Below are 16,167 nucleotides of genomic sequence, written 5' to 3' on the forward strand. Positions count from 1 at the left end.
TCAGCAACAAAATTTTTTATTTCAGTATTTTCAACCAGAAGGAACATTATAGCTCTACACCACAAAGCCTGTATGATACACACTTCTTGTTTACCCTATTTCCACACTGCTTTGTGTATCAAACATACTCAGAAACAACCTGTATAGGTGGCTCCACAACCTCCACTTCTGAGATAGCATGGCCAAAAAAACTGCTGGCCTGCTTCACTTCCTCCTAAACTATCCCACCTGTAAAGCACAAATAACAAAATATATTTTTGCTTCTAAGAGCTTCACTTATCTGCAGAAAAATATAAACTGCTTAAGAGTGAGCTAGTTAAATTATGAAAAGGTCCAAGCACACACCCGTACATTCTGGACCTCCCAACAAATCTGTGAGGAGGAAGCACTCACAATTTGATCCAACTAAAAAGGAGCCAGATAGTGTCCAAGGAAAGGGCAGTCATCCTATCCAAAATACTGAATGCCTTCTCATTCTTCTCTGCAGAGCAGGATGAGGAGGATAGAGCTACAGCTCTGAAACATTTCTCTAAGTACTGGGTGGGACACACTAAGAATGAACCTTCCAAACACTGCAAAATTTTGGAACAAAATCTAAAAGGCGCTTTTTTTGTCCCCCCTCAAAACATAGTGAAAACAGCATATAGAGCTTGAATATCCACAGCACAAACCAAAAAACAAAGGGAGTTCATTTGATCTACAGTGCTTTTGTTAAAGTATTCAGAGACTTTAGTGCATTGTTTAGAACTAAGCTTGCAAACTATATTCCATTTTTCATTTTATTAGAAAACTAAACTGTATGAGGCAAAGAAACGTCTGATCACACACACAACAGTGAAAACATGGCACTGACAAGGCCTTTAACCCAACCATTACCACAAACTCTGATTTGGGATTTTCTATTGCTTTCAGTCAAGTATACATCATTTCTGCCATGTGAGACATTTTCTTGGGAATATACAAGTAGTATTCCATGTATCCCGAAAGATCTTCGATAGTGACGTCATCCACAAAGGCTCGAGCTTGCTCAGAACAAGATCTAGGAGAACTTGATGGGGCTGTCCCGCAAGGGGATCTATTTTGAAGAGACTGGGCATGGACTCCTAGGACTGCCTTCTCGCATTCTGACAGGACGCTCCGTAAGCCAGAGAAAGAGTACACTTCCATGGTTCGCCACTGTTTGCACTGGCATTTCTTGTCCGTACAAGGGCACTGCTTGATGTTGCTAAGCATGGATAAGGACTGGAAATCAGAGGTTTGGCTAGAATGCAAGCTAGTTTCAAAGGATGAGGAGAGAGGAGGGTAATTCTTTCTTGACTTCTCCAAAGGCTCTTCGGCGGTGAAAGCTTCCAAAGGTTCAGTTCTGTCATCACTGGCCTCAAAGTGAGAGTCGTGGCTGTCCTTCGTACCGTGTTCTGCTGTAACAAAAATGTCCGAACTGACACTACTTTTTGATGTGTCTGCCTGGGTTTTGTGTTTCAGCTGGTTGTTGGCTTTCATATTGCAATACGTAAACTTGGGAGGATGCAGGACAGGAGACTTGGAGCGTCTGCGACGTGGGACTCTTGCTGATCCTCTGGAAGGCTTTCTCACACACCTGCAGGGTTATAACAGGTGAGCAAGTAGGTAACTCCAGAATCCACACGATAGCTTGATAAGCTCTAAAATGTTGCTAAAAACATTTTAGAAGTTGTTTTTTTTTTTCCTGCTTAGAAAAATCAGGTGTCTGGTCACATACAATCTCTGAAAAGAACAGTGGAGGAATCTGAAGAAATTTGGGCTCTCCCAAAGAAAACACATGTAAGAACAGCCCTTATTTAAAGGTACTTCCCCTCAAATCTTCTGTGTTAAGCAAATGGTACTCTATGACCCCAAACTGAACTGTAGTGTAGAACCCGGGTATCAGTTGGAGCTGCTAGCAAAATGGCACTGTACATCTAGGTATTAGAATACAGAAATAAAATAAGAGAGAGGTGAGAGGGTTTTGCAAAGGTGTTAGACTTAAAGAAAAGTACTTCTGAGGAAATCAGTGGAAGAGAAATTTCTAGGTACCCTCTCTAAGAGAAGAGGCAATATTGTTTTTAAAGTCTTTGATGAATGCCCCTTAAAAAACTTCATATCAAACAGTTATGGTAAAGTTTTGTAACAGAAAGGAGAGAAAAGCTATGCTGAAGCAAGTAATTAACAACAACTTTCACTGAATACAATGTGCAAGTGTTAAATGTCTCAAGCCAGAAACACATGCAGGGTGCAATGAATGGTATGTTTTACCCATGCCACGCTTCCTTTGAGCAGACAGGCTGTTGCTTGGCTCCATCCATGGCTGCTCGTATCCGCGTTCTGAGAATTGTCCCATCGCCCACAGACAGAGCTGCAATACATCTGAGCAAAAAGGAAAACGCCACGTTACAGTAACACCTGAACATTTTGCTTCAGAGGGCTGGATTCAGCCTATTTGCTTTAGGTGCTTGGCTAAGACATTTAAGTTTGCAGCCTTGACTTCCTCTATAGTCAGCGGTTAGAAATAGGATATTACAGAGATTTATTTGACTGCTCCTACTATATCGACCTCAGACAAGTGTCTAAAGATAGGTGACATGAAATGAAAGGAGACCAGAATGCCCAGAGGCTGATGTCATCCCCTATTTGTATGGAAATGACACATTAAAGGAATGTAAACTCAGTTTCCAAATGTTCTTGTCAGACAATAGTTGTTAAAGATAGACTCCTGCTCATCTAAAGTGCAAAGTCAGGAACCAACAGCAGCAGGCTGAGTCGTCAGTGGAGCAGTGGACAAGGTACAGCAACAGATAAGGACAGATTACTAATTTATTTCTCACTAAATTTCCCAGAAAAACATGGAATGATAAAAGCACCTGGCCCTGGAGGTCCAGACAACAAATACAAATGCCTCAGCAGAGGAATCCGTACTTATGATGGCCGTACGTGTGACTTGGACCATGGGATAGGAAATTGTGGAACATGGGACACGAATCGACAGCAAATTCTCACGCACTACGGTAAAGGCTGATAATGTGGCTGAAGACCCCAGCATTTACATGAATGGAGAAACAAGTTCTTGGTCACACGAGGTGACTACAGCTACCACAACAGCTAAAGGTGGGTTCACTGCTTTGTGCGAGTCATTTCATGTTTTCATGCAGTCACTGCGTAATTTCAGTTGGATGTTGTATCAAAATTAGTCAGTAACAAAGTCCCGCTTCGCCTATTAGACAGTTATAACGGCTGCATTTCACCTGAAGTGATTCAACCGTCTCCTTTTGGAGAGTAAGGAACCTTCCACCAACTTGTGACATTTGTTTTGCAATTCAAAACAACAGAAAACAACTACAAATACGCAATAAGAAACTGACAAAGGACAGTCCTTTTTGTTACTCACCCTGCTGCATCGACTCTCAGCTTTTTGAAAGCTGTTTGCAGACTCTCCTCTTCTTCATCTTTAGCTTCCAAGTCCATTGATGAGCTATCAGCATGTAACCAGCTGTGCCATACGGGATAAACTGGAACACAGAAATCGGGATTTGACACTGAGGTCTGAACACACACGGTGTCTACAAAACTGACACGTCACGTGTAATGGATGCTCGTTCTCCTGTGGGCAATCCCACTGCCTTCTGAGCGGGCCTGCCCGTTACATTCCACCGCCAACTCCAAACTCCCCGTTCCTCAGAACAAGCGCAGCCTGTTCCAAAAACAACGAGGTGTCCCTTGCTCGCCGCACGAACAGCCGACGTATGTTCGGTCAGCGCGTTCAACTGCTCCGCGAGCTGTGCGCATGGCACCGCCGGGCACCGGGGACAGCTGGGCACGGCGGCGCAGCCCCAGGGCCACCCGGCCAGCGCACCGGCGACGGGAACGGAACCGGCGACGGGAACGGAACCCGCCCGCGCTGCCGCCGCATCCCCGCACGCCCGTGTCTCCCGGAAGGCTCCGAAGCCTCCGACACCGCAACGCCCAATCTCCCGGCGCCGCGGCTTCACGCCACCCGCGCCCTGTCACGGCCCCACCGGCTCCCCCGGGGCCTCTCCTCACCGGCCCGGCGGGAAGGCCCGCGGAGTCCTTCTCCCCCGCCGCCCCGCTCCCCGGGGCCGCGGCCGCCCTGCCGCCGCCCGCACGGCCGTGGAGCGGTTCCCGGGGGGGTGAGGGGCGCCCGGACACCCCGAGAGCGCCACTCACCGCCGGCCGCGCTGCCGGGGCGGGCACCGACCACAACAGGAAGTGAGGTCATCGCCCCGCCCGCCGCGCCCGCGTCCCCCCGCCCTACCGAGGGCGCGTGCGCCAGCCCGTTGGCCCCGCCCCCGCTCGGCCGCCGTCGCTTCCGGCGGAGGGGGCGGTCTGCGCCGGGCGGGGCGGCCCAGCGGCAGCCGGGGCTGCTCGGCGGGGAGCGCGGTGAGTGCGGCGGGGCCCATTTCTGTCCGCCGGCGGCTGGCGCGGGTGGGTCCGTCGTGTTTCCGCGGCGGGGCTGCCGCCGGACAGGGCGGTCCCTTGGCGGGTCTCGGGAGCCGTCGCCGGTCGGGCCTCCCTCCCCCGCCGGGAGTCGGGACCGACCGCCGGTGCCAGGACGCGCCCGGAGCTGCGGGACCGGGGTGTGCGCTGCTCCCCGCCTCGGGGTTAGCGGGTGACAAGCCGGTGGCGCGGGGCCTGGGCGCTCCGCGGGGCTGAGGGCGGGCGGGTGCGGGGCACGGGAGCCCGTGCAGCGCGCGGAGGGCGGCTCCGGCCGGCAGCCGGCTGTGCGCGGCCGGGCAACCGCCGCTGCCGCTCGTCCCTGCGGGTGCGCGGCCCCGCGGCGGGCGCGTCCTGCTCGGGGTGCCGCTCCTCTGCGGAAGGCCTGGGCCGGGGGAGCCGTGCAGCTTGTGGGCGCTGTGCGTGCTGGGTTGTAAAGCCAGGTCCGCGCGTTTGTGCATCGCACGCCCATCGCGTCACGAGTAGCGGCGGGCGTGTCGCCGTGTGCCCGGCGGGGCTCCGGTCCCGGGCCTGGCTTCACCCGGCCCGCGGCTCAGCCCCGCTGCCCTGCGGCGGGGTGGGGAGAGAATCGGAAGGGTAAAAGACGTCCTCCCTTCCTCCTTCTTCCCTCAGCTTTATGTGCTGAGCGTGATGTCATCCGGTGTGAAATATCCCTCGGGTCAGTTGGGGTCAGCCGTCCCAGCTGTGTCCTCTCCCAGCTTCTTGTGCCCCCCCAGCCCACTCGCTGGTGGGGTGAGAAGCAGAAAAGGCCTCGATACTGTGTAAGCACCGCTCAGCAAGGATAAAAACATCCCTGTGTTATCAGCACTGTTCCCAGCACAAATCCGAAATGTGGCCTCATACTAGCTACTGTGAAGAAAATTAACTCTGTCTTAGCTAAAACCAGCACATCCTATACTGCTGGGAAACAGCTAAAATTAAAATGGGAAGGGATGGATGTGTATTTTCCTAGGAGACAGAGAACAAAAGTTTCAATGTGTTTTTTGACACGAGATTAAACTTTGGTTGTTTTTCACAGTAATTTTTTTTTTTTTTTGGTATTGGTGCTGTTTGGCTAGTGCATCTGAAATGCATAAGTTTACACTTAGTTATCACAGAGTGAGTGGGTTTTTGTATGAATAAATTCTGCATCACATTGTTTTGAGGGTTTACTGTGTCAGTGATGAAGGGCAGCACAATAAAATATTTGGTTTGAGACTGGTAGTACGTTTTGAATAATGTACAGTGATTTTAATGTTTTACTATCATATTCTTGGTAAGGTTATATAGTACAGGTGTTTGATACTAAAAAAAAAAAGATTGTAGACTGAATTTTTAATTTTAAAGAACCTTTTGTTTGGGTTAAGGAAAAAAACTTTCTGAAGTAGGGACCATGTGTTTCAACAGATTAGTAGTATTTAACTTAAGAGAGTATCTAAAATAATATCTTACTCAGATGAGCATCATGTTGTCAGTCTCTGTGTTAGCTTCCTCCTCTCGTGTTTACTTGCTGTCTGACTCACTGGGCAACGTGTGCCTTGAAGTTGTTTTGACACGTTATTCTTCTGCATGTGTCATAATAGCTGTCTGCAATACAGGGCGTCCAGATGAAATCATAGGAGAGCGAGCAGCTGAAACAACAGTGGGGAGAACTGCCACCTGCACAACTGGAATGAGGTTGTGAGGGAATAGAAATTACCACTCTCTATCTGCATAAGTAACTGAGCTGCAGTGGCTTTGATTACTCCTCTCTCTTCACCAAGACCTTTTCTTTTTCATGCTACAAAAAGCTGGTGCTTAGTTGTAAAAGTAGCACTAATGTAGGCATTATTGCTTTATTGCTAGGTAGAGTTTGTGCTCTGTGTAAGAGTGTTCTTGTTACAGGAGCTGTTATCATTTGCTGGGTTTGAATAGTTACCTTTGTCATGGATTCTTAGACCTTCAGGAAGATACAGAATCACAGAATGGCTGAGGTTGGCAGGGAACCCTGGAGGTCCAATGCCCCTGCTCAAGGAGGACTGCCCCAAGCTGGTTGCCCAGGATCGTGTCCAGTCAGCTATTGAGTATCTCCAAGGTGGGAGATACTCCACAGCCTCCCTGGGCAACCTGTGCTGGGGCTCAGTCACCCTCATAGTGAAGAGGTGTCTCCTTATGCTCAGACAGCATCTCCTGCATTTCGGTGCGCCCATGGCCTCTGGTCCTGTCAGTGGGCACCACTAAGAAGGGCCTGACTCTCTCTCCTTTTTGTGGCCACCCTTCAGGTATTTATATACATTGATGAGATCCTCCCTGAGCCTTTTCCAGGCTAAACAGTCCCAACCCTCTCAGCGTTCCTCATAGGAGAGATGCTCCAGTCCCTTCATCATCTTAGTGGCCCTTCACTGGACTCTCTCCAGCATGTCAGTGTCTCCCTTGTAGTGGGGAGCCCAGTGCTGGACACAGCACTCCAGTGTGGCCTCACCAGTCCTGAATAGAGGGAAGAATCAGCTCCCTCGACCTGCAGCCCAGGATACCGTTAGTCCCTTTGCCACAAGGGCACATTGCGGGCTTGTGTCCATCTCGGTGTCTGCCAGGACCCCTAGTGCCTTTTCTGCAAAGGTGTGCTGCCAAAGGGACTCGTGCCTCCCCAGGGGCAGCGCTTCACCTTGTTGCAGTTCATGAGGTTCTTGTCAGCCCCTTTCTCCAGCCTGTTGAGGTCCCTCTGAATGGCAGCATGACCCTCCGGTGTATCAGCTGCTTATCCCAGTTTGGTGTTATCAGCAAACTTGCTGAAGGTACGCTCTGCTACGTCATCCGGATCATTAATGAAGATGTTAAACGAGACTGGACACAGTATTGACCCCTGGGGTGCACTGCTAGTTACTGACCTCCAGGTAGACTTTGTGCACTCACCACCACCCTCTGGGCCCAGCTGTTCAGGCACTTTTCAGTCCACCTCGCTGACTGGTCATCCAGCCTATGCTTCATCACCTTCTCTGTGAGGGCCTTGTGGGAGACAGTGTCAAAAGCCTTACTGAAATCCAGGTAGAAAATATCCACTGCTCTCTCCTTGTCTACCAAACCAGCCTCATTGTAGAATGTTGTCAACTATGACAACCTTATGATTTCAAAAAACAGCCTGAGAAGATGATCTGGTCACAACCTGCACAGTGTGGCCAAAGGATTTCACAGTAATGGTGCCAACGTCAAACACCCATGTTTTTCCAGAATTAGTGAAGTCAAAAGCATTCAATGAAGCATGCTAATCAGCCAGGTAAACTTAAACAAATACTGAGCTTGAGGTAGTCTGGTGTAGACCTGAGACTTGCTACTGTTGGTGCTTTCTGCCCAGCAAAAGCACAGCCCGTGCTAAGGAAGCGCATCTTCGTCGAGTGTTTTTTAGCAGAAGCGTGGCTGGTGTAGGATGTGCGTGTGATTGCAGAACTGTGAGGTACTGAAAAGCATCAAATTTAGAAAGATTTGAGATTCCTTTGTAGCTAGATTAAATGATAGCCAGGGTAGATTTTAAAAAAAACATACGTCAGCCAGTTTTTATCAATTCTTTTTTTGTTTAAAACAAAGCTTACTGTTTGCCGTTTGTAGGCTTATTTGCATTTGTGCTGTTCGAGAGCTGTTATCAGAAAATTTTAATGACTATTTGCAATCAAAATACCATGTTCTGATAGGATTGTGTAATTCTTACTGGGATCTAGACATAAGATAATGAATTTTGTTTAGCTGAAAACTTTATCTTGTTCTAAGAAAAATGTGTTGGTTTTTAGTTTTTAAGTATGTGAGTAACATTAAGTCCCAAAGTTGGAAATAGTAGTAGAAAGTTGACCGTTCCTAATGGTGCTGTTCCTTCTCACTTTCACCTCTTCTGGAGTTATTCTGGTAACACTAAGACAAGTAGAGAAGTCTGTCTAAACTGTAGTGGATGTTCAAGATGCTATTGACACTAAATTTTATTTTAAATTGCTAATTCACCTATGCAGTTGTACAAAAGACTGTTTGTTCTGTTCTTGGGTGCTGTAAAGCTTGTTCTGAATCGACTTTCAAAAATGTTCTACTAGAATGACCTCAGCTTTGTGCACTCAGTGTGCTATTTTGAGTTTATTTTCATGTATTATGATGCTGCTGGGCAACTAATGTTTTTAACAAGGTTCTTACATTCATGTCTCTCTTCTGTTTGTAGCAGTACATGGTAACTCTGTCAGCTTCTGGCCATCCCAATAATGAAAACGGAAGCTAAGGATGGAGAAGAGGAAAGCCTGCAGACAGCGTTCAAAAAGCTAAGAGTTGACACAGCTGGGTAAGTAACACCACAGGGAGGTATGGAGTTAACATGTTACGAATGGGCTCGAAGGGAACACCCTTGCTGTTAAATTTGAAGGAATGAGGTGATTCCAAAAGGTTAGACACTGAAAGCCTTCATTCTAGTTAAACAAACGGAAATAAGTTGACTCGCTGTAGACTGTGCTTCTCAAGAAATTGCAATTTGTTTGATCGTTGTTAGCTCCCAACAGGCTTGAAACAAACCTAACGATAGTCAGCAGTTGACAACGTGCTTGAAATGAATTTTGGCATAAATCTGGCTGCCAGAGGTTATGTCCATAGCACTAGAATTCTACTCCTGAAGTTAGTGTATTGTCATGGCTCTGAAGGCCTGTCATGAGAATAAACTCCCATCTTTTCCCAGGAGAGAAACGTTCTTTCCATGTCAGTAAAGGAGAGCGTTAGTTTTAGTGCATGATTCCCACACAAACTATTTTTATTGATGTCACTTAGAAATTTCCTATTTATAACCAAAATCACTAAATGGGAAAGAATGCTTTTTGTGTTGTCTTGATTTTTGGGTGATCCAACGCGTCGCACTTACCCTCCCTGTCCCAGGTAGCAGAACACAAGCAGTATGTGTCTTCTGATGGTGACGATCATTTTTAGCTGAAATGGGAAGAAAAAAAAAAAAGATGGCGAGTAGATGGGCTTCTAAAGTTATCTCCTGTCTTCATTATCTCTAGTCCCACCCCAAGTCAGGCAAACTTAATTGCTTTGGAGTTTTTACTGTTGGCCTTCGATTTTCTGCTCTGTGTTCATTGTTCTTTATATGGAAAACAGCAGGTGTTGGACTAATGGTTTAGCCTCTATTAAATATCAGTTAACCCTGTCCTAGACCAGTGTGTGGAGACTTATTTTCACTTTTCAGGGAATCAACCCTGCTTACAAACCGATGTGATATAGGATTTGGAAAATAATTTCATTGTGAGTTCTAGTGTAATATGTGAAGTCACAACTTGGAAAAATTGTTCTTGGGATCATCACAGCTCCTTGAAAATGGGAGTTTGGGATGGATTTATAGCACCAGAAAAATTAGTAAATCTTCTAAGGTCCCTGGCTTGAATAGAAGTTGAAGATCTGACACAACTCTGTTGCTCAAGTGGTCGAACTTGCAATAGTATGAAGAGTTTTAACTTACGGTGTCCTAGACAGAGGCTTAAGTGTTCTTCAGTTAAACAAAGTCTATTTATGTCCAAAGAACATTTATTTTTAGGAAAGAATGGCTTATTTGTCTCTGGAAAAAGAGACATGTTTCTCCAGTGATGGTATTTTTCCCCTCCCCTCTCCTGGGGAAACTGAAATTTAGCCATTGTGTGTGCCTCATCACTGACGTGTGGAGTGTGGGTTTGCAGTCTAGCTGCCGCATGGCATCACATTTGGTGAAAGAGTCTGTTATGCAAACTTCTGAGATAGGAATGTGTAAACACTATCTTTCTGATTTGGGTCTTCTTTGTGGGCAGGTCTTTTAAGACTTCCTGTAAATTATTTTTGGCAATCTTTTTCTGGGAAAGCAGATTGGTAAGCTTTTTCATATTCATAATGCTAACCAGTCTAGGCTGTTAACTTTCCATTCTCTCTTTCACAGAGCTACTACTTCTCTCTCTGTGGGTGAAGGGACAAGTTCAAGAGCACTAGTTAGAACAGCGGCAGATGAAACCAAACCTAAGAATGTTTGTACTTCTAAGGAAACCTGGCACGGGTAAGAGAAACTTGGGATTATAAGACTGCTTCAAATGATACTGCATTGAAAGGGAGTTTTAAATAGACAAGTTTTCTAGTAACTACACCCCTCTACAAGGCACCCAAGTTTTCTTTAATAAGGAGACTATTTAAAATAGTCGAGACCACCTTTTTCTGTTCATATGTGACTACTATTCTTGTTTACAATTACATGAAGTGAAAGGAAGTGCTGTTCAGCTACAGGTTTCTAAACATTGTAGATGTGTCTTAATAGAAATGCCAACTGCTGTTTTTGAATCGGACAGTCATGAATGCATCTCTTTCAATAACTGTGACATTGCAGAAGCTGTCAGTATGCCTTGAACTAGATGAAAACAAAGAATTGGTTTCTGGAGTGTCGACGCAGAACTTCATGCTCATCTCCTTTTGAAACAAAAGACCCCTTGACCTTGATTCATTAGTTTTGTGCTGTCTTTGTGCTTTGTCCTTCTCTTAGAGGTTATTTTGTCACGTCTCACATGCTTTACTCAGTTTCTAACCTTAAAAGCACACACTTTAGGTTTCATTTCTCAGGTGTTCCTTTTATATTTTACACATCTGCTTGACTAGAACAAAGTTAAATTCCAAGATAGCGGAATACCCAGAGGAAATACTCCGAGCTTACAGCTCTTGCATGCAATATAAATGCAGCAGAGATTTTGCCCAGCGTTACTTGTAATCCAGTGGTAAGTCTTTTAGTGAATCTTCACTCCCTCTTGTATCTTTCCTTGGTAGGTCTGTGAAGAAGCCTTCAAGAGGAGGTGTGAGAACCCAACGTCGCAGGCGTTCAAAATCTCCAATTCTTCATCCTCCAAAGTTTATCCATTGCAGCACAAAGTCACATTCCACATGCAACCAAGTGGTGCACAAGAGCGGGATTGATGCCCCAGATGACAGCAGTGGGTTTGGGATGCCAGTCCCAAAGGAAGCTTGTGCACATGAACCATGCAGTATTGCTCCTGACGCTGGCCAGAAGAGAGCTCATGTCGAGTGTTTGGGAGCTTCTGTTACAGAGTCGACGCCAGAGAACAGACAGGAAAACTCTCCAGCTGCCGTTTCTCTAGTATCCAAAGCAAACCTAAAGGCTACGGAGCTTTCTGACTTTCAATCCATGTCCAAGCTGAACACAAATAAGCCGTGTGCATGCGCAGATAAAGCCTGTCAGTGTAAACGATGGCAAGATATGGAAGTGTACAAATTCTCTGGCTTGCAGAACACCCTCCCATTGGCACCTGATAGAAGAACAGTTTCGGAGGATCACTCCCAGTCTTTGCCATCAAGAACTCCCTCAAGTTCTCCACGCTCTTGCTCTGAGCAAGCCAGGGCCTTTGTGGACGATGTGACTATTGAAGATCTTTCCGGATACATGGAATATTATTTGTATATTCCAAAGAAAATGTCTCACATGGCAGAAATGATGTACACCTGACAGCAATGAGCACTAGAAACAGAAGGGCGAGAGGTTTAAATCCACCCTCCGTCACACTCATGTGAGATGCAACCCTTTCCCTGCTCACTGTGCTGGCAATAAAAACACTTTTTGCGTCTTAGCTAATGTTCATTATTTAAGCTGGACAGTTTAGCTTAAGCATTATCGTTTAAGCTTGGAATAGATAATGAAGTAAACACAGTGAATGTGTTTAGAGTGTACCTGCCTATATTTAAGTGACCCAACATTTGAGAAATTCTACTTTGTTTTCAAAGTCCTCTCATTTCAGTTTATTGGAAGAGAAAGGTTTCTAGATTGCTTGGTGATTAGAGCTCTTCCTGTGAGAAACTTGGTGTAATTCAGCATCTTTGAACTCACTTTGATCTCAGGTTGTAACACTTCCACTTGGTTTTTTTTGGACGCTTGTACCTCTGATTTTATTTCATAAAGGATTGTGACCATCTCAAGTCGTCTTGGTACAATTACCGCTCCAGGCAAATTCAGGAGACAGTCATATTTTCTTGGGTTGGAGGCATTGTTACTTCTTTGTGCCTAAAGAGGCTTTATTTCTGATCGACTGGACAGGCATCCTCCTGCCCTATCGTTGATGGTGTTAACATAGTCAGATGCTATTAGGTTTGCGTAACGTTGGCTCATTAGGCTGCCTGATGAGAAAAGAAACTTGGACGATCAAAGCGAGGTTGTTTCAAGAGGTTATCCTGATCTCTCTGTAGCGTTGTTTGGCGGAAAATGTAAAGCAAGTGTAACTTTTTGTTCAGTGTCCAATAGGCCTTAGAGGCTTGTCTGAAGCAGCAGAAATACTCTGCTTTCTTCAGGGGGATTGCTTCTTCAGTTGACCAAAGGGAAAATGAGATCACATGGACTCTGTTCAGTGTGTTTCTTTATGAAGGCTGAAGCGTTTTCTTGCTTCTGTGGTCTTAATTCATGCACTCTGGTGGGTTTTTTGGGTTTTTTTTAGCTTTGTTCAGCCTGCTCGATAACACCAGCTATAACCCTTCAAGTATTAAGACCCATAAACTTGAGTGAACAGTTGTCAGCTGCACAGTAGGGAGATCTTGAGCTCTGTGTTTTCTTTCCCCTCTCTACAGTCTTCTTACCAAACCCATGTTGCTTTAGATGCCTGGTCCAGGTCCAAAATGTTGGTGGAGCCTTGCATCCTTCCTGAAATTCACTTCTTCAGAAACAACCAGTTTGCCATCCTTTGTGTGCACCAGCACCACCTGTCTTTTATAAATACCCATATAGCAAAGGAGCATCCCATGTGATTTGTTGAAGGAGAGAGGAGTTGTGTTAAGTTTGTCTTTACTATATGCAGTACCCAAACTTTTCTGACCTGTAAGGTCTGAAGAAGAAATGGAGACAAACATTTCCCTGTGAAATCCTTTGGTGTTACTCCTGTTTTTTTTTGTAATTTCTTTGGCAGTACCTAGTGTCTTAGAACTAAGTGGCCGTGCAAATGTACCTGTTTTGCCAGTTCTGAAGTATTGTCTACCCCTTGCAGAGTGCACTTGAGTCCCACATCTCCCTTTTATTTCTCTGCTCTTAAATAGCCGTGTTTCTGCATTCGGAATTCAAGGCGATTGTTTGGTGACTATTGTCTGGAATACTGGGCTGCAAAGTGCAGGATGACCTTACTCCTCAAATAACTATTTGTTACTGTTCCCAAACGCTTTCAGGCACAGCACCGTTCTGGGGCTGAGAACACCTTTCAATACGGTGCTGCTTTTTACCTTTTCTTTCAGTAGTCACCACAGACCTGTCCCTGCAGGATTTAGGATTGCAACGTCGAGTGCTCCGTGCTGCATTCTAGAAAGTGGATTGAAATCCAGGAGGTAATGTAAAAAAAAAAAATCTAAAAAATAGAGTAGAAAGGCACGAACTGGGAAGGGAGGTGGTGTGAACTGCTGCAGACTGGGCAGGGAGGCGAGCAGTGCAGGGCCACTAGAGGTCAGCCCCAGGCCGGCTGCGGGCTCGCTGGCAGCAGCGGCTCCTCCGCGGTGCCTCAGCCTTCAGGGGAGAATGTGAATTTTCTTTCTGCCAAAATGAAGAAATAAGACCAGCTCTGGGTAGTTCCTTAATGCATACACAGCCGTAGCACTTTCTGAAGTTTGGTTGTATGGTTGGTATGTCAGACAGTGGTCAACAGAAGCTCTTTAAATGCCAACATCTGCAGAAGTCACTAACATTTAAACAAGGTATACTGTCAGTTCACGACTGCGCTATGCAATTAGGAAGAGTTGCTAAGTAAATAATTGCGTGATCCTAACTTGACATCCTCTTAGGGCAGTTACAACATCTTTGGGCTGGCAAGTGCTGGAACACCATGAAATAGGAGACCATGGGTGGCTGCAACGGCTGCCTTAACGCTTTCCCTTCTGTTGCTACAGGGTGTTTTAAGATGCTTTGGTCTACCCAGAAACCACAAAACAAAAACCTCTGGTTTTGCTTTGAGAAATGTGGATTTCTAAGCCTTAATTGTGCAGAGAGAACCTTGAAAGCACGACTGAGTAGTTTAAAAGCTTAGCTTTTTTTAAAAAAAAAATGCAACTTCAGCCAATTTCAGAATTGTTTTTTTTTTTTTAAAAAAAAAAAAGGCTTTAGAGGACTAGTTCTGCCAAATGGCACTTCTGAGTCATGTCAGAGTCCTTTACTGAAGTGCTGGTTCTTTCCTGTGCCTGAATAAAAGTGAAGCCTTTTGTCATTAGTTTTGTAGTCAGCAGTTGGTCCTTCCCACCTGTGCCTGCAGGTATATTGTAGTTTGCACTGTATATACATACTTGGCTTTTCTTACAGTCATATATTGTATGTGGTGTTTTTTTATGCCTCGATTGTAGAAACACCGAAGGGGAAGTTGTCCAAGTTGTCAAACTATGTTATGTGAGTCTGAAAGTCGCTGTTGTCTCTGGCAGCTTTGCCCCAGAGCTCGGTGCGGGTCTCGGGAGCTCATCTTGAAGGGCAGAGCACAGTCTGCTGATAGCATGGTCTCACCCCACAGCTCCTGCAGCTTCTCAGCAGCTCGTGGTCAGTAAGGGGAGGGTCGTCTGTTCACTGTCTTGCTGTGACAAGGTCTTTAGGACATGGGACAGGTGTGGCTGGAAGAAGGTAGAGCTTGGATTAGCCTGTTCCCTGGTGTTTGATTCCTTGTCCTCTCTACTGTCTGTATTTAATGACATGGATTGTTAGAAGCAAGGTGGGCTGTCACCACTCTTACTGTGCCTGCAGCTGTCCCAAGGGCAGGGTCTCGCCTTTCTTTTCCAAACACTAAACGATGCTGCCGGCTGTTAAACAGAAGGAGATTTGGGTTAAGTTTGCTGTTGTTTGGGGGGGACGACTGTTTGTGGATCCTTTTCACTACTCTGAAGCAGCTCTGGAAATTCACTTTAAAAGCAGCAGACAAGGAGGGGAGCTGAGCTGCCCCGGGTGCGATCCGGGTGCGGGCTGTGCCTCCGCTCCTCGCTCCCACCGCCCGGTTAAACACCGCTGCCTCTAGGTGCAGCCGCCGCCCGGCCCTGCCCCGGCCGTCCCTCCCGGGGGTCCGGCGGAGCGGGACACGGCTCCCCCCGCCCGCTCGCGCCTCTCCCGGCGCGGCTGCCGGTGCGCCCGGGCGAGCGGCGTGGAGGGAGCGACGCGCCCCCTTCCCAGGCTCTATTTTAAGCAGACATTTACTTTCCCAGCCTCTTCTCCGCCTGGATCCCTGCCCGGGGCGGGGGGGGTGGGGGGATGCGTCTCTTCCCTCCTTCATAAAAGGGCCCCGAGGCGGAGGCCGGGCTCCGGAGGGTTATTTTTGGGAGCAGCTCCTGGGATCCGATGGCCTTGTTAGGGCAGCGCTGACCTTTCTCCCGGCGGGGGAGAAGAGCGGAGCAGGGCGGCGGGCAGCCGGGGCCGGGGAGCGCGGCCGGTTCGGGACCCCCTTCCTCCGCCGCGGGGCTCGGCTCCCCGGGCGCAGCCCCATGTCCGCGGCGGGGGCGCGGCGGCGGGGCAGGTAGCGGCGCGGCTCGGCTGCCCCTCCCGGGGGGGCTCGGGCCCGGCCCGCCCCTCTCCCCTCCCTCCAATTTCTCCTTCCTCCCGTTCCCCGGCCCCTCGGCCGGGCGAGGCGAGGCAGGAGCGGCCGCTCCCGGCGCCCAGCCCGGCTCCTTCGGGGATGCGGCAGCCGCCCCCGCGCCCCGGAGCTCTGCCCCTGGGAGCGCTGCCCGGCTGAGGGGGCACCGGCGGGTACC

At 47.5% G+C, this 16,167-nt stretch overlaps 2 protein-coding genes across 4 annotated transcripts; one reads left to right on the top strand and one right to left on the bottom strand.

Annotated features, from left to right (window-relative positions):
- Positions 1 to 4,222, bottom strand: LOC104376921 (oxidative stress-responsive serine-rich protein 1). 2 transcript variants are annotated; one of them, XM_086622803.1, is made up of 4 exons: positions 4,198 to 4,222; positions 3,401 to 3,521; positions 2,272 to 2,382; positions 1 to 1,597 (listed from the first exon to the last, which is right to left on the bottom strand). In XM_086622803.1, the coding sequence occupies exons 2-4, from the start codon at positions 3,475 to 3,477 to the stop codon at positions 913 to 915; spliced, it is 873 nt and encodes a 290-aa protein (XP_086478929.1). In that variant the 5' UTR covers positions 3,478 to 3,521; positions 4,198 to 4,222; the 3' UTR covers positions 1 to 912. The 2 variants fall into 2 exon arrangements, with proteins under 2 accessions (XP_086478929.1, XP_086478930.1); XM_086622804.1 differs by lacking the exon at positions 4,198 to 4,222 and adding an exon at positions 4,054 to 4,079.
- Positions 4,223 to 4,362: 140 nt separating this feature from the next.
- Positions 4,363 to 12,050, top strand: LOC104370869 (oxidative stress-responsive serine-rich protein 1). 2 transcript variants are annotated; one of them, XM_086622861.1, is made up of 5 exons: positions 4,363 to 4,410; positions 6,063 to 6,141; positions 8,642 to 8,755; positions 10,367 to 10,480; positions 11,236 to 12,050. In XM_086622861.1, the coding sequence occupies exons 3-5, from the start codon at positions 8,679 to 8,681 to the stop codon at positions 11,927 to 11,929; spliced, it is 885 nt and encodes a 294-aa protein (XP_086478987.1). In that variant the 5' UTR covers positions 4,363 to 4,410; positions 6,063 to 6,141; positions 8,642 to 8,678; the 3' UTR covers positions 11,930 to 12,050. The 2 variants fall into 2 exon arrangements, with proteins under 2 accessions (XP_086478987.1, XP_086478986.1); XM_086622860.1 differs by lacking the exon at positions 6,063 to 6,141.
- Positions 12,051 to 16,167: the final 4,117 nt, after the last annotated feature.

The sequence above is a fragment of the Tauraco erythrolophus genome, chromosome 18, assembly GCF_009769465.1.
Source record: "Tauraco erythrolophus isolate bTauEry1 chromosome 18, bTauEry1.pri, whole genome shotgun sequence".
In the NCBI taxonomy this organism is placed as follows: Eukaryota; Metazoa; Chordata; class Aves; order Musophagiformes; family Musophagidae; genus Tauraco; species Tauraco erythrolophus.